Here is a 24,450-nt window from a genome sequence, read left to right on the forward strand (position 1 = left end):
ATTTCTATTATAGAGAACATATTTCAGAAATACATTTGGTGTATTAAACTAAGACACTATATTTTGAATACTAGTTAATTTAACTAGAAATAAAAAATAATCTTTGTTTATATAAAATTTCTATTAGAAAATACCCAAAAATTATCAAAGGTGTTAACAATCAGTTCTTGTTTTTTTTTTCGCTGTTATATGAACGGAATTATCTCATTTTTTTCTTTACAATTCATTTAATGTTATTAAAGTAAAATTATAAAATTTCATTAACTTTTTCTTGAGATAAATTATAATTGAAATAAAAAAATATAAATTTTTTGAAGATATAAAAATTTACTTCTTTTGTACAATGAAAAATTAATTTGGCAAAATGGAATTTAATCAAAAAATAGAAATTTAATTAAAAAATCGTTGTCTATATAGAATACTAGCGTTACTATGTTTTTTTTATATTGCATTAATTTATTGCTTATTTCTATATATATATATTTTTTTTTTCATTTAATTATATACTCTGGACGATAAATTTATTGCCTAACGTAAATTTATATGATTGTTTAAATATACATTTAGAGAAATAAAAATTATGCTCATTTTGAATAGAGAGATAAAAAATGATAAACTATTTACAATTTGACGAATCTTAATGATTTACAAAATTCTAACAATAATTTCACAACAATTACTTGAATAATTTTTATAAGAATTGTTAATTAGTATATAGACGGTTATTTTTTTTTGCCAGTACATTTTTTTTCAATTAATACAAAAAAATGTTACCAGCATTTTTATCACTTGTTATAATTATAACAACAAGAAAGAATACTGCCCAGTGAAATTTTAAAGCACTCTAATTTTCACATATTACACCACTTTATATGATAAAATTCTTATATATATATATTTTTTTTTTATAAATCATATCAATTTAAAAGGGTGTAAAAAAAATTATTGTGCGTTTAAAATTAAAATCGGCTATAATTAATACATCAAATATTATTCACCTTTTATAAGATTTGAAAAAAATCTTTTGAGATCCAGTTGATTTTTTACTCGTTTATTTCATCGTCTTCGGCTTCGTCTCACGTTCCTCGAGTTTCATTTTTACCTTTTTTCTCCTCAACTAATTTAACATCTGTCACATGTAAATTATGAATACTTTTTGCCGCAAATTTAATAACTGATTGCGTTGAAACTTGAGTTGTGTGCCGTAAATCAAGACGTTTTAATGCATTACATCTCAATAGATGATCGAGTGTGGTTTCAGTGAGTAATTTACAATTTGATAAATTCAATGAGACAAGATGATTCATTGTTTGTGCGGGTGGTGCAGCTAATTGTGCAACACCAGCATCAGTAACACGACCACACGATGATAAATCGAGATTTTCCAAATGAGGTAAATGTTGAGATACATAACGTAAAGCAACATCGGTTATGTCACAGCCAGCTAGGGATAAATTTCGTAAATATTTTAAACGCGATGTCTTGTCAATTAAACCTGGACGTGAATCAGTTGGTGGACTTAAAACTTCACGTAAACTCGAATCATTTAAACCAGAGACATGACTTAAATCAAGTGATGTTAATGGTGGACAGGCACATGTTCGAAGGGCACAAACACCAGACCAAGTGCAACCTTGAAGTGAAAGACTACGCAATTGTGGTAATCGACTGAGAAGCCAGGCGAGTTGTCGTTTTGTAACATTTGTCCAATTTAACGTGAGTCTCTCGGGTTGACGACGTGTTATACCTGTTAAATGTGCCGGTGTCAATTGAACATGTGATAAATCGAGTCGTCGCCAAAGACATGGATCTATCGTGTATCTGGACCAGGCACGACAAACTAGTGCACAATTCACTAGGTCCTTGATTGGTAAATACCTGAAAATTGAGAGAATTGCAATTTTATTGTACACGTAAAATTGTCCACTACTGTCGTGATTTGGTCTATGAATTGGAGGCAATGGCATCGGTCGAACAACAACACTCGGTCGTTTTAGAGATTTACTACTCGATCCTGTTAGTTGTGATGCTAATTGTGTTCTTAGGGCTGTTCTTTGTTCACCTTCAGCTGGTTCTCGATCCGCCCAAGTCTGAAAAATTATTAATTTATTATTGTTACTAGCAATATTAAATTGAGTATTTCATTATTTGTTATAGAGAAATTAAAAATTAATATTATCAATAATTATTTAAATTTATTAGAATATTATTCCATATTAAATGATAAAAATAAAAATTATATGTTTATAGGCCTTAGATTATTAATTATTAAATTATTAAATTTTAAATTCAAAGTCTTTTAAAATTCAATTATTTTCCAAATTTTTAATTTAAATTCAAATAAAATTCAATTATTACCCAAAATTTCCATTCAAAATCAACTAAAATTCACTTATTTTCCAAATTTTTAATTTAAATTCAAATAAAATAAAATTATTTTCTAAAATTTAATTTCAAAATTAATTATCAAAAATCAACTAAAATTGTAATTGAAATTTAATTATTTTCCAAAATTTCAATTCAAAATCCAAGACAATTCAATTATTTTTCAAATTTTTAATTCAAAATTTTCAATTTAAAATCACATAAAATTCAATTATTATCCGAAATTTTAATTTAAAATCAACTAAAATTCAAATATTTTCCAAATTTTTCTATTGAAAATTAACAAAAATTCAATTATTTTCCATAATTTCAATTCAAAAATCAACTAAAATTCAATTATTTCCCAAAATTTTAATTCAAAATCAAAGAAAATTCAATTACTTTCCAAATTTTTAATTCAAAATCTTTTAAAATTCAATTATTTTCGTAGTTTTCAATTTAAAATGAAATAAAATTCTTCAATTATTTTCTTTTCTATTCAAAATTAATTATCCAAATTTTCAATAAAAAATGAACTTAAATTAAATTATTATTCAAAATTTCAATTAAAATTCAATTATTTCCCAAAATTTCAATTCAAAATCAAAGAAAATTCAATTATTTTCAAAATTTTCAATTCAAAATCAACTAAAATTCAATTATTTTCTAAATTTAAAATCAAATAAAATTTAATTATTTTCTAAAATTTCAATTCAAAATTAATTATCAAAATTTTCAATAAAAAATCAACTAAAAATGAATTATTATCCAAAATTTTAATTGAAATTTAATTATTTTCCAAAATTTCAAATCAAAATTAAAGAAAATTTAATTATTCTAAAAAATTTGAATTCAAAATTAATTGAATTTTCAATAATTTGAATTTAAAGCATTTAAAATTTAATTATTTCTAAAATTTTCCATTGAAAATTTTTTGAAATTTAATAATTTCAATTATAACTCTATAAGGGAATTCAATTATTTTTAAATATTTTTATAATATTCTTTGAAAATTCAACTATCTGAAACCATTTTTCAATTAAAAATGATTATCAAATTATTGTATTTTGTCTGTAATTTCTAATAAATTTTTTAGTGAAATCATATAAATTCTACATATAAAATTTTAATTAAAATCACTTGAAGTTCAATTAATTTCAGATAAAATTTCAATTTTAAATCTTTTGAAAATTCAATTAAATTTAAAAAATGTTTTCCAAAAAATTTTTTGATAAATTATTTTTAATTCTGTAAAATTTTATTATTGTTTGAAAATTAACAATATCTTTTGAAATTTAATTATTTCTAAAAATTTTCAAGTTTAATTTGACACAAATTTGACAGGTCGATTACTATTCAAAAAACACGTGAAATCATAAAAGACCAACTTCAAGTTAGGACAGAAGGACAGATCAAGCATTTTATTATTATATAATTATTTTTGAAATTAAATTTTAGACCTACCTCTGTTGGATCAGGTCTCGATCTTTTACTTGGCGTTGTAGCTCTTTCGGAATCTGTTGTCGGTACCGATGAAGCGGCGCTCGATACCGAGAGTTTTCTCGCACGAACTTTTCCCTGACGTTTTCCATCTAAATTTCGTCCCTTCTCACAACAATTCAAACATTCCCAACTGTTTGGCAAATCTTCGTTAAATGATATTGACAAGGGATCAACACCAACGCATTGTGGATGAACAATATCGAAACAGACTTGACATTCTGATAAACCAGACGGTGTCATTGGGATCGGTTTGCCTGAAATGGTTTACATTCTCAATTCTGTACTATTTGAGATTTAAAAAAAAATAATTACAAACCCATTAGAGGCGAAGGTTGTTGACCCCATCCGTCGAGATTACAGATTTTACAAGCAGCGGTAACGGGCAACATTGGCCTTAGACATTGTCTCATTAGACATGTTTGTTTTGCTCTTCCTGTACCGCCAAATTTCACCATATCTTGACAATAGACACATTCTTGACAATCTTGTCTCGTGCAAGCCTCACATTTTTTACAACGTGTTCGTCGTCTTCTTGCACAAGCAGATTTTGAATCTTGTTTTTCAATTATTATTTGCTGACGTTGAATTTTTGTCAATGTCTTTTTAGTCGCTTTCAAACGTTCCTATAGGAAAAAAAATTTTGAAAATTAAAAATAACGAATAGGGGAAAAAAAAATTTTAGTGAAAATTAAAACTTACACGTTCGGCTATTGTCATTGGTGGTGGTGGTGGTAAAACAGGAATGCCCGTAACAGCTGCTTCTGGATTATCATGTCGATGTTGTTCAACCAAACACCTTACATCGTGTATTAAGGCCACAGGATCACGTATTAAATCCGGTACATTTTTTTTTGTCGAAGGCAAAGAATGCAAGTACATTACTATCGATTTTAATCCATGCAATTCGTATGGAGTCAAATGAATATGATGATGATGCTGCAATGGCATTGAATGTTGAGGATGCGATTCAGGAATATCCAAATGACTTCTTCCCAAAAGAACATGAACGTACTTTTCCAAAACGTACCTAATAATTTTACTTTATTAACAAATTTCTAAATTAAAATTTAATTAATTAATTAATTACTAACCAAAGCATTTCCGTAAAGAATGGATATCGAAATTTTTGCGGTACTTTCGTGTGTTCCTCAACTTGTGCAACTTTTAATTGTTTATCAATGCCAAAACTATGAAGAAAATTACCACCAAAAACAAGTGAATCTTGTGGTGTATATACAGCGTGTATCCATCCAGTTGGAATAAATAAAGTCATACCAGCTTTTAAACTAACACGACCACATCTTTCGACCATATCGCCAAAAAATACATCCGATTGTTTACCACTTAAAACCCATTCTTGATAAAGTGAGAGATTTTTTTCAGTTGGTGGTATTAGCCAAAAAATTTTTCCACCACGAAGAATGTGATACCAAACGCTTGTTCCTCCGAAATCCACATGAAAATCAGTATAACAACCTTTAACTGACATTAGACAATATTTTTGCACTTTTGGATACATCATATCCTCTAAAAGATTTGTTGCCTCAACTTGAGCTTCTTTTAAATGACGAGGCCATATTACATCAACCCAATCGACTTGTCTTACTAATGTTGGTGATTGTACATAATTTTCCAATTTTGTATGACTAAATTCCAATGATATTACATTTAAAAGTCGACCCTTATTTGGATCCTCGTAATATTTTTGCCATTCCTTCATTGTCATGTCCTCATTTTTTTGTGTATTTACATCCATTACGTCTAATATTCTTTTTGAACCTTAAAAATGCAAAAATTACTTTTTTATTTTACGCTGTGTCTATTTAGCCCGTTAACGGGAGGAATAGTGGCGATAGATTATTTAGCCCGCTAGCGGGAGAAATGCAAGATTTTGGGTATTTAGTTTGCAGTAATTATATTTAAAATATTTTTTGTTTTTTTTATTTATTTATTCTAGAATAATAAAACATATTTTATTATATAAAATGTATATTAAGTCCAATTCAAAATAGGGCAATCGTTTATATAAATATATTAATGTGATTTAATACAAATTTATTTACTCCAAAATGAAATGATGGTAGGGTTGTTTATTTAAAATATATTATATTATTTAATTTAATTAATTAATTTTTAAACATATTTTTGTTGAAACCAAATTTATTGTAAGAAAACTGTTTAACTACAGGTATATTTATTTTTTAATAAATTATTAGAAAATAGTTTATGGAATTGTTTTCTATTGAAACTTTAAATTTCCAAATAAAAATTAATTTTTGAAATACAATTAAAATTCTTGTATTTTATAAATACGTATGGGGCATCATTCCACGGGAAATTTTCATTCAAAAATTTTTTTGTTCGAATCATGTTTTTTTTTATAAAACTGAAGTTACCAACGTTGATTCAACGAAAAAAATAAAAGATAAGGATTCTAATTCCCATCAAAGAAATTTATTTATTTTTAACCCTTCATAAACTATTTTCTAATAATTTATTAAAAAATAAATATACCTGTTGTAGTTAAACAATTTTCTTACAATAAATTTGGTTTTAACAAAAAAATTGTTTTTTTTACCACAACTTTAATTAAATAATTAATTAAATTAAATAATATAATATATTTTAAATAAACAATCCTACCACTTCATTTTGGAGTAAATAAACTTTGTATTAAATCACATTAATATATTTTAATAAACAATTGCCTTATTTTGAATTGCACTTAATATACATTTTATATAATAAAATATATTTTATTATTTATTTATTTTTATTATTTATTATTATTATAAATAAATAAAAACAAAAAATATTTTAAATATACTTACTGCAAACTAAATAGTTCTCATTTTGGTGATTTTTTAAAAATAAGCGGGCTAAATAGCCAAAATCTTGCATTTCTCCCGCTAGCGGGCTAAATAAATTTAACGTTTATTTTAATTCTAATTATATTTAAAAAAAATTTCAGAAAAAGAGTATTAACATACCAACACAAGTTCTGACATCGTTAATTGTAAAATTTGCACTTGGTACACGAAGTCCCAAACCAGCTTTATCTCTAAATAAAAGTGGTATTCCCAAACCGTGTTTTTGTAAATAAGCAACATTTAATTCATGTCCAGTCATTTCGCGAAATAATCCCGTAAAATTGCTCAAATTATATCTTTCACATTCAATTTTTTCATCAAGTTGAAATGTCCTTCTACCTTCAATATCCTCATCGCCAATAGCCCAATCATCTGTATAAAGTTTCTTAGTTCTCTCTCGCTAAAATTTCAATAGAAAAAAATAATTACCATACAAGATTTATAAATGAAAAAATAAATGTTTACACTGTTTTTTTTTTTTTATTTGTTTACCAATTGTCGCCTCTTTGGTGCTGGGACAGGTTCATCGGCCATTGCAAACACGCTGTCAAAAACGTATCATACGTATTTTCATTGAAAATTTAATTAATATTTTTATTATAACACTATTATGAAATTGTATTTTATGATAAATCACTATCAAATTGTTTTGTGTATTCACATGTCAAATGTTAAACAGCTGTAATATTGAACCGGAGGTTTTGATTACAATTCTTTTGCGAAACGAGATCGCCATTTTGGAACCAAGCGTCGCCAATCAATTGACAAGGAAAATTTAAATTCCCTAGAGGTTTAGTGATTTCTAGAGTATTTCTTGTGATTACATTTACATACCTAGATGACGTCACTTTAGGCGGGAAATTTTAAATTTATTTTCAATTTTGTTTTTATTAAAACGTATATAAAAATTTTTTTTTTATTTGTTTACATAATCTAAAAGATTTAAAATTATATTTTTTATTGAAAAATTTCTTTTTCTATTGGAAAAATTATTTTTGAATTTTATTTTAAAATAGAAAATGTTTGATCAATACTCATATGGTATTGAATGTAATGGAATTATTTTGTTAAAATTATATCAGTGTCTTTTTAGAAAATAAATACCAGAAATATTTAATATTGAAATTTAATTTAACAATGGCTAATTTGGAAGAAAATCAAAAATCAAAAATTTTGATTCAGCCAAAACGAAATGACACATTGACACAAATATTTCATATAAAAGGAGATCGTCCGATTATAAAGTAAATATTTCAACTATATAAATAATTATTTAATTAATTATATTAATAAACAAATGAAATTAATTAATTTTTTTTAAATGAATATAAAATAAAATAGAAATTAGATTTTGAAAATAAATAAATAAAATAAATTATTAATTAAATAATTAAATATTTTTATTACAATTTTTGGAAAATTGAAGTTTATCTGATAAATATAATTATTCTATGTATATATATATAGAAAATATCCAGATATGGATGTTGCCAGAGCAACTCCCGAAGCAGAATTAATGAGAGCACGACGAGATTTAATACAGGCTGAAAATGAGTTAAAAGAAAAATGGAAAGAACAAGAAATTAAAAAAATCGATATAAATCAACAATGGAGCGATTTAAGAAATAAAGAAAATTCATTGCGACAATCATTTATAGAATATAATAAGCTTGTTAAAGAAAATCGTGAGAAAAGAGAACGAGCTGAGAAAAAAATTTCTGATGAAGAAGAACGTCAAAAATTAAGAGAAAAAGAAGTAAGGAAATTTTTTTTTTTTTTAATTTTGTTTTTATAAATTAAATTATTATTTTTTTTTAATACGTCATTTTTCAGATTTTAGATTTAAAAAAAAATATCGAGAAATTCTCTGAAGCTCGTGACAAAATGAAAAATTACGTCAATGATTATAAAATTTATCAAAATTATCTTGAAAAAGTGGTAAATGAAACTAATGAATTTCAATCAATACCGGAAATTTTTAATCGTTATGAAACATTAATTGAGGCTAAAGAATTATTATCTGAGAATCAAGATAAAAGTCTTGCAATTTTAGAAGAAGCTAGTAAAAATATGGTCAGTTACAATTTTTTAGATACAATTTAAAATAATATTCAATTAAAAAATATTAATTTTAATTTTAAAATTAATTTTAATATTAATTTTAATTTTAATTTTAATTTTAATTTTAATTTTAATTTTAATTTTAATTTTAATTTTAATTTTAATATTAATATTAATTTTAATATTAATTTTAATATTAATTTTAATTTTAATATTAATTTTAATATTAATTTTAATTTTAATTTTAATTTTAATTTTAATTTTAATTTTAATTTTAATATTAATTTTAATTTTATGTTAATTTTAATTTTTTAATTTTAATTTTTTAATTTTATATTAATTAAATTTTTAAAAAAATGGTAGAATAAAAAATTGATTTTCGAATATATTTTCAATTTAGCACGAAATGACACAAACAAAAACAAATATGCTAATGGATTTGAGTAATGAATTGGCACAACTTCAAGGAAGATATGATAGAGCAAAAGCATTGGCAATAAGATGGGAAACAATTGTTGCACGAATAAAAGCATCGGCGGCTGTAAAAAATTCTGAATTAACACAAATGCGAGCGTGCTGTTGGAATCTTTATTCGCAAATTTGCAAGAGAAAGGGAATTGCAATTGAATTAGATCCTAATGATTATGAACAACAATTATTACAAATTAAACGTACTATCTTGGAAGTGAAAAGAATCATCAAAGTTGCCAAGAAGAAAGCTACGAAGCCTATCAAGAGAGAATAAAAATTAAAAGCATAATATTATAATTAATTATAACTTCATTTATACAATGTAAAATGATAAATTTATTTATATACACTGTAACCTCGATTTTTTAGACAAATTTCATAAAATCGAGATTCCAGTGTAAGTATGTTTAAAAAATAATTTTAATACAAATAATAAAAAAAAATAGTAAATTAAAATATAGAAATTTATTGAAATTAAAATCGTATTATTTTAATTTAATAATAAATAATTAATAATTAGTAATTAATAATTAATAATTAGGAATTAATAATTAATAAATTTAAATACTAAATAGTTAATTTGATAATTTAATAATAACTGATTAATAAATTTAATAAATTAATTAATTTAATAATTTATATATTCTTTATAACTATAGAGTATTATAAAAAGGAATTATAATATAAATGACGATTTTCACAAATTATTTTGATTTGAAAATCTTCATTTATCATAGAAACAATCTTGTATATTTTTTTTCTTGTTGGTTCACCTATAGCAAAATTAGAACTGACGTGACTCTTTTGAATTCAATAATAATTAGTTAATAACCCTGATTTATAAGACTCTCAATAATATGTAATTTTATATCCCACTTTTATATAACTATACGCCCTGCAGCATATTTTCTCCCGAGTATTTTTTTGTTATTATTAATATTTTTTTATTTTTTTTATTATTACTATTTTTTATGCCCTGTAGCAAAATTTTCTCCCGAGTATTTTTTATTATTACTATTTTTTAAAATTACTAATTTTTATTATTATTATTATTTTTCTTATACGCCCTGTTCCCAAATATTTTTTTGTTATTATTACTATTTGTTATTATTATTATTTTATTATTACTAATATTTTTGTAATTATTATTATTTTTTACTATTACTATTTTTTTCATTGTTTCTATTTTTTTTTTTTTTTTTTTATTGATATCTCTTTTGCATGATTTTTCTTGCCGCTGGCAAATTACAACCAGATACACTGTGCAATAATTCGGTAATATCATTATTCAATCTTTTTTTCAGTTTCTCAGTGGCGTCTTCCTGAGTCATTGGTGCTTCTAAACCTTCGGAAACTTTTTGAAATTCTTCTTTCTCAAAACATCTGTTTGTAAAGGTACGTGGTTTTCTTTTTAATTTTTTTAAAATTTAAAATTTTTTTCAAAATTCTATAAAATTTTTAATCAACAAAGAAATAGATATTTTCTTTTTTGATTTATTAAAAAAAAATTATTAAAACTGGATAGTGTGAAAGGAAATTAATATGGAAATTAAAAAGGGAATTTTTTTGGAGAAAAAAAAAATGTTAACTTACAAAGGACAAGGCTGGGTGGGTGCAATATCGGAAAGTAAAGGTGGCACAAAAATGGGCCTTTTTTCTTCACTTATTCTCTCATCGCCATTTGCTTTGTCAATCCAATAAAGTTTACTTAACATATTGGAAACTTCTTTCTCGATAATACCAAGATATAACATAACATTATTCATCGTAACTTGTGTATCATCACCAAGTAATTCTAAAATTGGTGATTTATCGCATTTTATTGCCTTGAACATGTCGTCAACACTCTTGAGAAGTTTATCCATTACCTCATTGGACTGGAATAATAATAAAAAAATTTATTAAAAAAATTGAAAATTTTTTTATTAAAATCTTTTAATTTATTATTATTTATTTATTTAATTTTTTTTTAAGTGAATAATAATATTAATAAATTCAATAATCACTTTCTTTAGTTCTTTTTCCGCTTCGTCTGCAAGTCGAGTCTCATCTTCGAGTTCTTGTTTTAATTTCTCTAAAGTTTCAGCTTGTTTTTGACCCTCCTCGGTATTTTGTGCTTTAGCTTCCTCAATTCCTGCTCTTAATTGTTCAACACGATTTTGAAGAGTTTCACGTTCATCGTTCAGTTCATTCACATAATTAAAGAGTGCAAAGTTCTCTTCTTCCTGTTTTATAAAATTAGCAGCCAATTTATCTACATCTTCTTCCCCTGCGGAACATTGTATAGTACATATATAATAATTAATAAGTATTTCTCTAATTAATTTTATTATTAATTTTTCAATTAAATTTTTCACTAATATTATAAAAGAATGAAAATAATTTTTTTTTTTATATAAATTTTTCCTAAAAAGTATAAAAAAAATATTTTTACTTTTAATTGGAAATTTATTTGAAAATTTTAATTACAACCTGTAAATTCTTTGAGTTCTGTAAGAATTTTCGTGTATTCCGCAACTTTGTCTTCCATTTCTTTTTTCTTGGCAACCTCCTCAGCGTCTTTTTTTGCATTTAAATTCGTCATCTCTCGACACTGACCTTTCACACCCAAAAATTCTTGAAGTTTCATTTCATTGTCAAGGGTTCGTTGAAGTTCACACATTTCAGACGTGTGATTCTTTAAATCACGTGCTCCCCTGTAAAAAAAAAAAATTTTTTTTTCAAAATTATAAAAAAAAAATTTATTAAAAAATTAAAATTTTTTAATTTTTTTTTAAAAAAAATTAAAATTTTTTTCTCTTGTAAATATTTAACCGAATGCAAAAGAATTTAATCTCTAGACCAATTAATTTCAATTGGTTTCACTTTTTATTAGATTGTTATCGCTTTATACAATTTCGTATCTAATTTCATTGATTTTTAAGCCTACTTGTATTTTTATATACATAGAATGAGGATCAATTTCAGATAATTAACACACAAGGAAGCCAAATGAATGTCTAATCGGGTATAATCATCTAAACACCTTAACTTTCGCATCACTTCCAATTTTTTTTTTTTCTTTTTTTTTTAAATAGAAGCAGTGGGAAAATAAAGAAAATTAGAATTCAGTACAGAAAAATTGAAAACAAATTCACGAGTAGAATTTTAATAATAGAAATTTTTGAAAAATTTAATAAATAATACGTGAAAATTAGGGGAGAAATTATTATTTAAATTAATAATTTCAAATTATTTATTATTTATAATTATTATTATAATTTGTTTTATTATTATATATAAAAAAAATTATTACAATTATTATTCAAATTATTTTTAATAATAATTATTTTTAATTTTTAAATATAAATTATTTATATTTAAAAATTAATTAATAATAATTAATTAATTTTATTCAATATTTTATATTTATTATAAATATCAATTTCTATTATTATTTTTTTTATTTAGCAATTAAATTACCATTTAAATAATAAAAAATTATTTTTTAATTATTTATTAATATTATTATCAATATTATTATTTTATTATTATTATTATTATTATTATTATTATTATTATTATTATTATTATTACTATTATTAGTAGTAGTAGTATTAGTATTATTATTTTTATTATTAATTGTAATTAATTATAATATTAAAATAATGTTGAATGAAAATTTTTATAATATATTAATGAAAATTCACCTTTCGCGTAGTGCATAAATTTTACTGAGTTCCTCATCTCTTTGATTAAATGCAATTGTTGCTTGTTCAATGAGATCATTAATAACTTGTTTGCCAGCGTTAATTTTATTAACAAGCTTATTATAAAGAGCGTTAAATTGTGCTCTCTCTTTAAGAAGACTATCAATTTCCTTACGTAATTCAGTATTTTTTGCTATTGTTAAATTAAATTTTTTTGTTGCAACTTCCAAACGATTTTCCAATATAGAAACAAATTTATTGTGCTTCATCACCATTTCCTTTGATTGAGCATCCGTGCGAACTTTCTTCTTCAGGGCATTCACTTCCTTCGATACCTGTAATTAACCTCCACCTTTGCATTAAAGCCTGCACGTTTTCTGTAAAATTTTGTAAATCAACTGAGAATTTCTCAACTTCTATTTTGTATATATATATATATATATATATATATAAATTAAACAGGAAATTGTCTCATTTCATGATGTATACTTATATGGCAAATTAATGAATTGCAATTCACTTTTAGTCTCAGTCTTAATCTCATTATTATTAATTAAAATTACTATAATGAAAATAATAATAATTATTAATTTTTTGCTATGCCTTTTCGTATTATAATTAATAATAATATAAATAATAGTAATAATAATAAATAAATTTAATTTTTTTTTTTTTTCATTTTTACCTTGGAAATTTGTTCATCGAGTTCGGCAATTTGTTGTTTTTCTTTTTCAAGTATTTCCATATATTTGGCTCTTTTTTCCAATAGTTGTTTAATTTCTTCACGATCTTTTTCATCTTTTTTCAAATTTGCCGGCGATTTAATTGCTTTTATTGTCAATAGAAGCTCCGATTTTTCACGTTCAAGTTGATCGATTATTTGCTCTTGTTTATTTAATTGTAATTCAACTTTTTTTGAATATGATTTTCGATCATTTTCCATTATTCTATATTGTCTTTTTAATCTAGCAAGTTCAGCCTCAGCCATTGCTTCTAATTCCATCTCATCTTGAACTTGATTCTGCTGTCGATAGGACATTTTTTTATCTCTAGATAAAAAAAAAATGTCATGCTTACAAAAAAATTTATTTATTTTATATAATAAAAATTTGATAAAATAAATTATTAAAAATTCATTATCTAATTATATTTTTAATTAAATTATTATTATAATTATTTATTGTAAAATATTATTATTTATTAAATTTTTTTTATTTATTATAATTATTTATTTTTTATAAAATATTATTTATTTTTATTATTTATAGAATATTTTTATTAAAATTATTTATTATAGAAATTTTATTCTTGGAAAATAATTTTTTATTAAAAAAAAAAAAGATTGAATTCTATGTAATGTATTATTACATGCCACTTTAAAACAAATGATTTAGTAATGAATTTGCATTTTCTGTGAGTAAGTGTTTTGAAAAGAATGTTTCTTCGATGGATTAAAATTACTGTATATTTAGATGACGCACATTGAATAAATTGTAAAAGAATAATTGAAAGGTTTTGAAGAAAATAACGCGTGCCAAAGGAGTGTACATTTATGATGTTCTCATCGAGAATGAATCACGAGATAGATTCCACTGAGCAAAAATAGACATCTGCTAAGTGGGTCTGGCAAACCCTTTGATATATACTCGGATGCAAATTCGATGAAAGGACTACTTTGTTCATCTTCTAAAAGGGAGTCAAGTGCCTCCTCTCTCTCTCACTCTCTTCTCATTAAAACCAAATACTGAACATACTTTAATATTCATTGAAATTTTATATAATTATATAGAAGGAGATAATAATTTGATAATTATTTTATAAATTTATAATAATTTTAATAATAATTTTTATAATAATATTAATTATAAATATAATTTTATAATTATTTTATAAATTTATAATAATTTTAATAATAATTTTAATAATAATTTTAATTATAAATATAATTTTATAATTATTTTATAAATTTATAATAATTTTATAAATTTATAATAATTTTATAACTATTTTATAATTTTAATTAAATTTAATTTAATAAAAAATAAATAAGAAACAATCGTCTAAAAAATTCGTTCAATCAGAAAACGAATTTTAAAAATAGTTCCATCAATTATTAAAATTTATTAAATTTTGCAAAATGTCAAAAAATTAATTTTTATGCAAAATTTTCACAAGTTGAATATTTGTTAAAATTAGTATTTGTTTTTATAGATCGTTACTTGTTATTGTTAACCTGTAACTTGTTTCCAGTGTTAAAAAATTCCACAAAAAAAAATGACGACTCTTCTCTTATAAATTTTTTTTTTGGAAAAAAAAAAATAATTTCGCGGAATTTAGATTTCGGTTAACATTTTTTGAATTTTAAAAATTTCTGTCACTTTATACAACAACCCTGGGCAGATGTACCAATACAACCCCATCGAAGTGAATTTCCGGTTACTAAGCACTAGAGGCGCGCAGCCACTATATATATATGTCAGCTGTTTGAACCGTTGGTTCAATGGTTACTAAGGCAACTTCCTGATTGTGTCATTTTTATACAAAAAAAAAAAACATGTCATTTTATCGTTAAATTCTATAAAGAAAATTTTTCTGAATTTTTCTCCATATGCATTTTTTTGGCGCCTGCTTTTTTTATTGTGTTAAATTTTTATTAAATTAAATATTTAAACGATTTTAGCGAATTAGCGAAATATTGTATATTATATCAAAAATCTATAACTTAATAGAATATTTATTTACATAATCTATAGAATTATATATTTAAAAATTAACCCCATTTTTTTTAAACAATACTTTTTGAATATTTTTCAAAAATATACCTTCTTTTTAAAGACACACACATATATTTTTTATGACTATTGATTACTCCTTTGTCCTTGAACTATCTTTTTATTGATAATTTCCATATACAATTCAACGGGCACCAAGAATTAGACGTTAAAAAAAAAAAATAATAATTTTTAAACAATTTTTTTTTTTTTATTTAAAAAAATTACAAACAAAAATTTCTCATTTAATGATTGAAAATGAAAATATTTGCTGTTTTATTTGCAAAACCTATATTAGTAAAATTGTTTAAGTTAATTTTACAATATTAATTACTTTAATTATTTAATTAATTTAATTTAATTAATAATTTAATATTAATTATGTATTTAATTCAAAAATGAAAAATATTTTTTTATCTGTAACAGCTATATACGTTTCTCTAGAATAGCTAAAACTTTCGTTGTTTTAGTAAAATTTATCGCTATTCCAGTGAAACTTATCGCTGTTTCAGGTAAAGATTTTTTCCCTATATTATTATTATTATTTTTTTTTTGCGCAAGGGCAAGCGTTATTATTATTATTATTATTATTATTATTATTATTATTATTATATTACTACATAGAAGAAAAAATTTATTTGATTTAAATAATCAGTTACTTGACTATTATCAAATAAATATTTATTTGCATTAAATAATTATTATTTGTGCCAATTAAATGGTATTTGTTTCAAAAACAGAAATTATTGATTCTAAAATAGTTTATTTAATTCAAATAAAAATTATTTGGTTCAAGTAAATATTTATTTGGCTAATAGTTAAGTAACACGTTATTTGAATCAAATAATTTTTTTCAGTGTATTATTATTATTATTATTATTATTATTATTATTATTAATTATTGTTATAATTATTGATTATTATTATTATTTAGTTTACATACATGGTTCAGTAGGTCCTTAATTTGATTTTGAATTCCTTATATTATACTTAAAAAATTATTAAGACATGGGGAATCGAACCCGTGTTCGTCGCACCATAATCGAGAACACTAACCGATCGACTAAGACAAACATATTATTATTCATGACTTGCTTAAACTTTCAAAACAGATTTTTGAAAAATTTCTTCTATAAAATAAATATGTAACGCGATCTGAAGAAAAGGACCTTAGAAGCAAAAAATTATAGGTTACGTTAAGAAATTTTAAAGTGAAAATACACAAAGACGTTCAACTCGTAATGCAAACTAATGATATTTAGGTCTTCATTGCATCCAAAATATTCAATAAAAACTGATTTCAGTTTTACAAAAAAAAAAAAAAATAAATAAAAAAAAAAAATAAACTTTTAGTTCAAGTAAAACTATTGTAAACATAACCAATAATTCATTTGCTTCTAAGGTCCCTTTCTTCAGATCGCGTCACATATTATAAATAATTTTACTAAATTTTTGCAACTAAATGGCAGATATTTTATTATTTTTTAAGCAAAAATCCAAAATAGATTTTCTATTCGGGCCCCTTTTTCTTTCTTATATATTCGGTATATTTATTTTTCTGCATCTGCTTCTTAATCCTAAAACACATGTCTTTTTTTTTTCCTTCTGTTATATTGGACCACCCTGTTTTGTGGGGATAGGTCACCGTCTCGATAGAAGATTATATACCATCCTTGAGGGGGGAAAATGTTCTTGGCACGCGTTCAAGAAAAACAAAAATAAGGAAGGAGGGGATGATTTGTAGTATACATATATATATAGTAAAGAAGGAGCTCTAGAGAGAAATCCGAAGGGTAGTTCCGTCTAGTCTCAGTCTGAAATAAGTTTTAGTAGTCTCAAGTCTCCGGCTAACATAGGGAGTGTAAAAGTATTCTATGCCTTTTTTTAAAAAAATCTTTTTTGTCTTTTTTTAAGTCTTTTTTTAAGTCCTTTTTTAAGTCCTTTTTTAAGTCTTTTTTTAAGTCTCCTATCCCAGAAGCTGTTGTAAAACCACAAAAGCGGTGTGGGGAATTGAAGTCTATAGGAGAGAAGGGTATTGTGAGGGAAAGGAGGAGGAGAAGAAGGGGGGAGGGGACACGCTGTGGGTTCGTTCCGGGAGCAGGGCATGATTCCGTAATATTTATTTTCCACTCTACGACCGTGAGTCACTACCTGGCCGACTGCGGCGCCGTGTACACCTACGTGTATATATAATATTTCTTTTGTGTCCTCGTGAAGCTATTTGCGCGCGTGTTGTGATAGTGAAGTGAGATTTAGAAATCAATTGACAACAATAGCAGAAAAAAATTTTTAACATCGATTAACAAGTGTGACAGGAAGTTAATACAAAAATAATAACGACAAACGGAAATGCGCCAGTGTTTATCAGGCATTAAGGATTCATAACCTTCGCAGGTGCGGCACGATCGATGTACTACCAGGCTAGACTTGCCATTTCATTTCCAAAAAGGCCAACAATTCTTGAGAATGGAAATTCGTTTTTTCAATTTGAGGGAAATACTCTCAAAAAGATAAAATTTCGATTTTTAGAAGTGGTGCGATTAGGAATAAGAATTGATTAGATTTGGATGAGAAGTAATGATTTGAAGGGAACAACTATTAGTAGTAAATAGTACTTAGTAAGTAAGTTACAAACAAATCTGTTGTAGAAACTCATTTGCTTCCAGAATATACAATTAAAACCATTTTGTTAGTCACACAAAGGATTTATGATTTTAAAGAGGTTGGTACATCAATAGAATCGTGTTCTTCATTATCAAAATTAGCTTCAGTAATCCATAGAGATAAACTAAAAATCCAATAATCAGATTTGATATCTGCTGATAAAAAAAACTTTAGTATCTATGCGTCGATGAACACAGGTGTCTGTTTGTGTTTCGGAGCGGAATAAAAATTTTTGGGTCGCGCAGGTTGCTTTATGCCCCTATTTTATATATATATATTCTTTATAGATGAAGTCACGGTCGGCGCGAAATCTAGAACAACGAGATTAAATGGGTTCGCGAAGAAACGTCTCGCACTGTTGCATCACACATATATAGATTCAATGTCAAACGCGCAAGGAGTGAAAAAAGTTTTAGCTTCCGGCGACTTAAGATTTTAATGACGAAAAACCAGTTTTATAGAGTTGATTCACCATAAAACGAATTATTGGATATTCAAGATGATGTTCTTAAGTGGAAAAAAGTTTTTTGAAAAAAGTTTTAGAAGCACAAAAATAGTGAAATAAGTGATTAATGAATTATGTTTGTGAAAAATGAGATGAAGCATGAAAAGTGTAAATTTTTATTAAAGACGTCCACTTGTTGCACAAAATATTAACATATATAAATACTATATCCAATTGGGTATCAATTTTAGTGAATAGAAAAAAAAATTGTGAAATATGTTGCCAAGAAAAGAGGGACAACCTGAGCCCTATGCTCTTGAGGATATGATCTCTGATCTTCAGACGAGGAGGAATTCCCTCGATAATGATGAGGGTGATCCTTTGGAATTGCTCAAACAAAGAGAAAGGGATTTGGTACTTGCTGCTGAATTAGGAAAAGCACTTTTAGAAAGAAATCAAGAATTAACGAAACAAAGTGATACACTTGCCGAGGAATATGCAGCAAAATTAGAGGTTAGTTGTATATATGAATGTTTTTGTTCTCTTATGATGAGTCATCATCATGTATGTACTTGTTGCACCTTTTTGAAAGTCATTTTAACATGATAAAGATTTACTATCTTTTCGAAACGGAATAAAATAAAAATTATTTCAAAACAAATAGTTCCTGATGAATAAATAAATATTTCTTGACGAATCGAGAATTTTCGTTAATATTTTCTTTTTTTTTAATATTAAAGATGAATAAAGTTGAGGTATTATATCCGTCCCTGAAGGGGTTTTACAAAACCAGTTTTCATGATATGTGGTTCGTAAAAAATTTGCATTCCATTGTTTCTTTATAATTTTTGATTAAGATTCTAAAGAATATATTTTAAAGGCAGAAAAATCGAAAAAAATTTTCTTAAAATTTTCCTAACAATTATCTTTTATTCGCGTGTATGATTTTTATATATAGAATTTTATCAGCTACTGAACCTGATGCGGGTTTTGTATTTTCTTATCTTCTTTTGTATCTGATTTACAAAAGTATTTTTTACAATAATTTTTACTCTTTTGTTTATATTTTTTTTAACACGTGTTTGTTTTGACAATAAATTTTCATATTTAAATTCTTTTAACACGTTTTTGATAACTGAAGAGAAAAATATGCTATTGAATCAAAATTTTACTCTCTAAATCTGAATTAGTAAAAATGTTTACTAATTAGTGACTCACTTTTTGCTTCAGAATTAGTAAAATTTTACTAATTCAGAAGCAAAAAGTGAGTTACTAATTCAAATTAGTAAACATTTTTACTAATTCAGATTTAGAGAGTAAAAATAAATTTTGCTTTCTCATGAGGTAGCTGATAATTTACTGTTGGGAAAAAATTTTTTAATTTTCAACTTTTATTCGAAATTGATGGCGTTCAGATTAATACCTGATAGTAAATTATAACGAGTGAATAATAAATGGCAATTTATAAACGCGTTTTAGTACTTCAACATTAGAAACCTGGTTATAATAATGGGAAATGATGAAACATTGATTTAGCAATATAGAAAGACGTTATAATTTACGTATACACATATGTTAAAATTTCAATGGAGTTTATTTTCTTGAAATCGATTTTGTTTTGTGAATGAAAAATAATTCTGCTTTTAGATTATTGCACCAGAGTGTGAAAATTGTGTAAAAAAAAATTTATCTAAATAACAATTGTTAGGTAACGAGTGGTAATAGCATATAATAATATAGAGCTTCGTTGTAAATCATCTAAAATAGGAAAATCCTGAAAACTAATTGGGTATTCATTTTTATGTTTTATTTTTCTATTAGTTATACTTATTTCTTTTTGGTAAATTTTACTTTCTTTATGAACACATAAGGAATTTTATTTTTTTTTCCTTAGCTCCATAATTCTTCCATACCCTCGTGTATCATCGTTCTAAATCTATATAACTCTCCTTTTATCTTGCATACATCTGCTCTTTTCCTCTTCGATTTTATAAAGTAACGAGATTAAACAATTTTCCATTGTGTAGGCAAAACACGCTATTTGTCAATAATTCTAAAAAAAAAAAAAGGAAAGCAGATTTCTTTGTACGATAAGGTTTTTTTTTTATAGGTTTCTTAATTTTTGCTAATTTTTATGGAAAAAAAAATAATTGAAATTTATATAATTATAGTTTAAATTAGTTCGGAATTATGGAAAGACTAATTTTGGGTCAAATATAGAGGGAAATAATTGCTTTCTTTATTAGTAGCATCATAAATTAATGTAAAAGACAAATCCATAAATTTCATTCTGATTACAATGGAAAAATATATTATAGCTAATGCAAAGAGTCCTTGAGTCTTTATCTATTTCTGAATCGATAAAAAAAATTAGTGGTAGATTCTTACAGCAACTATTCAACAACTATTAATAAATATTTTTGCGTAATTTTTTTTTATAAATAACTCAGCTGTAAATGAAATATTCATTAAAAGGATCAATTGTTTTTTTTCCCCATTAAAATATATGAAAACAATAAGATATTAAAAAAAATTGCTTAATTCTGTTAAGACATTATTGGCAAAAAAAAAGACAATTTCCGGAAAAATTCTATTTTTTCTATAATAAAAAAATTACTATTTCATCATTTTTTTCTATAATTAAATTTTATGCTCGCAACTTTAATTTTTCACAAGTGCGACGCGATTAGAGGATCAATTTGAAAATAGAGAAAGAATTTTTGCAAATTGTATACAATAGAGTTGTGCACACGCAGCCTTGAGAGTTTATTTGCGAGTTAACGATAAACCTTTTATGGCATCCGATTAGCCTAATTCTTTAGATGGTCCACTGAGCTTTAATCAAGGGAAAAAATAAAGAAACCAAAAATTAACTTCGAAAAAATTAATTTTATTTATCTGAATCTATCATTTTTTATATTGATTTCTTTTATCTTTTTCAAGATTATTTTTTCATCTTTTTTTCTATATGATACGGTAATATAAAAATAAGAGGGAATATATGAATCAATTCTTAATAGTGTGACACTGATTTTATTGAATATATATAAAACGAGGCGGGGTGGATTACAATAGGAATCAAGTTTCTTGTATTATTGATCGATGTAATTGTAAGTCCATAAAAGTTCTGATCTGTTAGCATGTTCACTGCGCATTCTAATTTAATTAAGGGGGTGGCTCAGACAGTTAATCATACACATGATGTAAAACAAGTATATACGATAAAAAAAATATATATATATATAATATAGAATAATATAGTCTTAATTTTGTGTCAGGGTCAATTTTTTTATTGCCGAAAAAAAAGGAATTTTGAAATTCCATTCAGATGGGTATGAGAATTTTACTTTCAATTTTGTTCTTGTATAACACAATTTTAAATTATTGAAATTATTATTTATTTAAAATCTTATTTTTATTTGGAATTACTTAAACAAAATAATTTTTTATTTGAATTAAATAAATTATATTTGAACCAATAATTTCTGTACAGTAAAACCCCAACTTACGCTACACCCCGTTTTATGCGCGAATTCGGAGATACGCGTTTTTTATGGCGAATTAACTCGTAATTAATTAATAAATAATTTATTATTATTTTTTACGTTGTTTTTATTCATAAAAATGTAAATAGTTTTATTACTTGATATTTTATTAAACATATTTCTTATAAATTCTACACTCAGAGAAATGGTATATTTGTCTCCGAGCCTACTAACTCATTTATTTGTTGCAAATATATTTCATTTCATTGAAATAAAAAATTTATTTGAGCTAAAGAAAAATTTATTTCTGACAAATAAAATTTTTATTTACGCCAAATAAATAAATTAGTAGGCTCTGAGACAAATATAAGTTTATTTAACTCAAATATATTTTATTTTGTTCAAATAAATCATTTCTCTGGGTGTAAATTATTGTATTTATTTTATATGAAAACTTAAACTCCGATTTACGCGAATTCGACTTACACGCGGTCGTCGCTCGGTCCCACCTAAGTCCGAGGTATTACTGTATTTGAAATAAAATTATTAATTTGACAAAAACAAATGATTGTAAATGTTAACAAATTTTTATTTAAAATGCAATTTTTCGTTTCCTTTTCTTCAATTCAATAAAATTGAAATTGCACTCAGAGAAATGGTATATTTGTCTCCGAGCCTACTAACTCATTTATTTGTTGCAAATATATTTTATTTCATTGAAACAAAAAATTTATTTGAGCCAAAGAAAAATTTATTTCTGACAAATAAAATTTTTATTTACGCCAAATAAATAAGTTTAGTAGGCTCTGAGACAAATATACGTTTATTTAACTCAAATATATTTTATTTGGATCAAATAAATCATTTCTCTGGGTGTGGGAATAAATAGTTGCAAAATTTTTTTTTATTGAAATTTAACGATAAAAAATTTTTTTTTTAATTTAAAAAATAAATAAAATAATGACATTATTTTCTTTTTTTTTATAAAAAATGGAACATGTAACAAACGCCTACAAGCATTTAAGATGCTACAAATGTTTATATTGACATTCTGACGTTGATTGAAGGCTGAGAGTGGAATGTTTATGTGGAAATCTTGTACTGCATGTTGATTAGTGCATTCTTATACAAATATATATATATATATATATATATATATATATATATATTTATTTATTTATTTGAAAGTTAAATTCACAAAATATTGCACTCTTTTGAATTCAAAAATCTTTATATATATCTTTATTTTACTTTCCATTAAAGATCCCGAATCTTTTTGTTTAAAATTCGATATTTATCCTCTTTTTTTTCTTCTCCTGAATTTATTGAATTATGCAAAACAGGTTTGAATGTTCAATTTGCATTTAAAGATTCTAAAAGATTTCGCGATATTTGACACGTTGGATATGTGAAGATTATTAAAAAAAAAAAAAAAAGAAAAAAAAAGAAAATATATATATAGTCGTGCTTCGATGACGCGATAACGATCCTTTTTGAAATGAAATAAATCTTGAATTCACTTTTAGAAAGACGATATATATACCAAGAAAGACTCATTACTGTCAAGTGCAAATGCATTTATAACCGACACTAAGCTCTCTCGAGTTACACACTTGGAAAGTGAATCGAAAAAGAATGAAAGTTGTTCATATATTTATATATATGTATATATATATATTATAAACATATGTGTTTCTGTTAGATTTCGCTATTATATATAGAATCAGGTCGACTGTTAATATATGTAAAAAAAAAAAAATGTATAATTGACATGGGTGCAAGAAATCCACTATTATTACGTATGTTTATAGAAACCTTTTCTATTACTCCGCGAGAGAATTACGTTATAATTTTTGTCTAACTTGACACTATTCACTTTGTTTCCATACATAATTACTTTGTTAGAAAAAATTTTAGAAATATTTTTTTTAGTTTTTTTTTTTGTCCAATTTGTTGGTATTAAAATATTTTTTTGTAGAGTAAATATAATAATAAAAAATAATAATTTATAAAATTGGTAATAAATATTATTAATAGTAATTAATTAATAATAATGATAATTATAAAAATAATAATAATTATTATAATAGTTATAACAATAACAATAATAATAATTAATAATATTAT

General features: G+C 24.3%; 4 protein-coding genes across 5 annotated transcripts in view; 2 read left to right on the top strand and 2 right to left on the bottom strand.

The window, feature by feature from the left end:
• Positions 1-1,062: 1,062 nt before the first annotated feature.
• Positions 1,063-7,471, bottom strand: LOC127282048 (jmjC domain-containing histone demethylation protein 1). The gene is made up of 7 exons (XM_051306119.1): positions 7,230-7,471; positions 6,858-7,137; positions 4,959-5,646; positions 4,567-4,894; positions 4,184-4,490; positions 3,829-4,121; positions 1,063-2,090 (listed from the first exon to the last, which is right to left on the bottom strand). The coding sequence occupies exons 1-7, from the start codon at positions 7,269-7,271 to the stop codon at positions 1,077-1,079; spliced, it is 2,952 nt and encodes a 983-aa protein (XP_051162076.1). The 5' UTR covers positions 7,272-7,471; the 3' UTR covers positions 1,063-1,076.
• Positions 7,394-9,581, top strand: LOC127282052 (coiled-coil domain-containing protein 42 homolog). Its single transcript, XM_051306124.1, has 5 exons — positions 7,394-7,527; positions 7,831-7,981; positions 8,205-8,493; positions 8,571-8,810; positions 9,199-9,581. Exons 2-5 carry the CDS (start codon positions 7,875-7,877, stop codon positions 9,541-9,543), a joined length of 981 nt encoding a protein of 326 aa, XP_051162081.1. The 5' UTR covers positions 7,394-7,527; positions 7,831-7,874; the 3' UTR covers positions 9,544-9,581.
• Positions 9,582-10,018: 437 nt separating this feature from the next.
• Positions 10,019-15,434, bottom strand: LOC127282051 (coiled-coil domain-containing protein 63). Of its 2 annotated transcripts, none has more exons than XM_051306121.1 (7): positions 15,192-15,434; positions 13,644-14,007; positions 12,959-13,293; positions 11,742-11,965; positions 11,276-11,538; positions 10,863-11,146; positions 10,019-10,652 (listed from the first exon to the last, which is right to left on the bottom strand). In XM_051306121.1, the coding sequence occupies exons 2-7, from the start codon at positions 13,995-13,997 to the stop codon at positions 10,472-10,474; spliced, it is 1,641 nt and encodes a 546-aa protein (XP_051162078.1). In that variant the 5' UTR covers positions 13,998-14,007; positions 15,192-15,434; the 3' UTR covers positions 10,019-10,471. The 2 variants fall into 2 exon arrangements, with proteins under 2 accessions (XP_051162078.1, XP_051162079.1); XM_051306122.1 differs by having other exon boundaries at positions 15,178-15,434.
• A 2,386-nt stretch (positions 15,435-17,820) lies between these two features.
• LOC127282050 (bicaudal D-related protein homolog) overlaps positions 17,821-24,450 on the top strand; it is a 39,911-nt gene continuing 33,281 nt past the window's right edge. The window contains exon 1 of the mRNA XM_051306120.1: positions 17,821-19,351. Coding sequence (XP_051162077.1) covers positions 19,115-19,351 — 237 coding nt within the window. The 5' untranslated portion in view covers positions 17,821-19,114. The remainder of the gene's footprint in view (positions 19,352-24,450) is intronic.

Source organism: Leptopilina boulardi, unplaced genomic scaffold, assembly GCF_019393585.1.
Source record: "Leptopilina boulardi isolate dan_hultmark-lab unplaced genomic scaffold, ZJU_Lbou_2.1 LbouV2_278, whole genome shotgun sequence".
In the NCBI taxonomy this organism is placed as follows: domain Eukaryota; kingdom Metazoa; phylum Arthropoda; class Insecta; order Hymenoptera; family Figitidae; genus Leptopilina; species Leptopilina boulardi.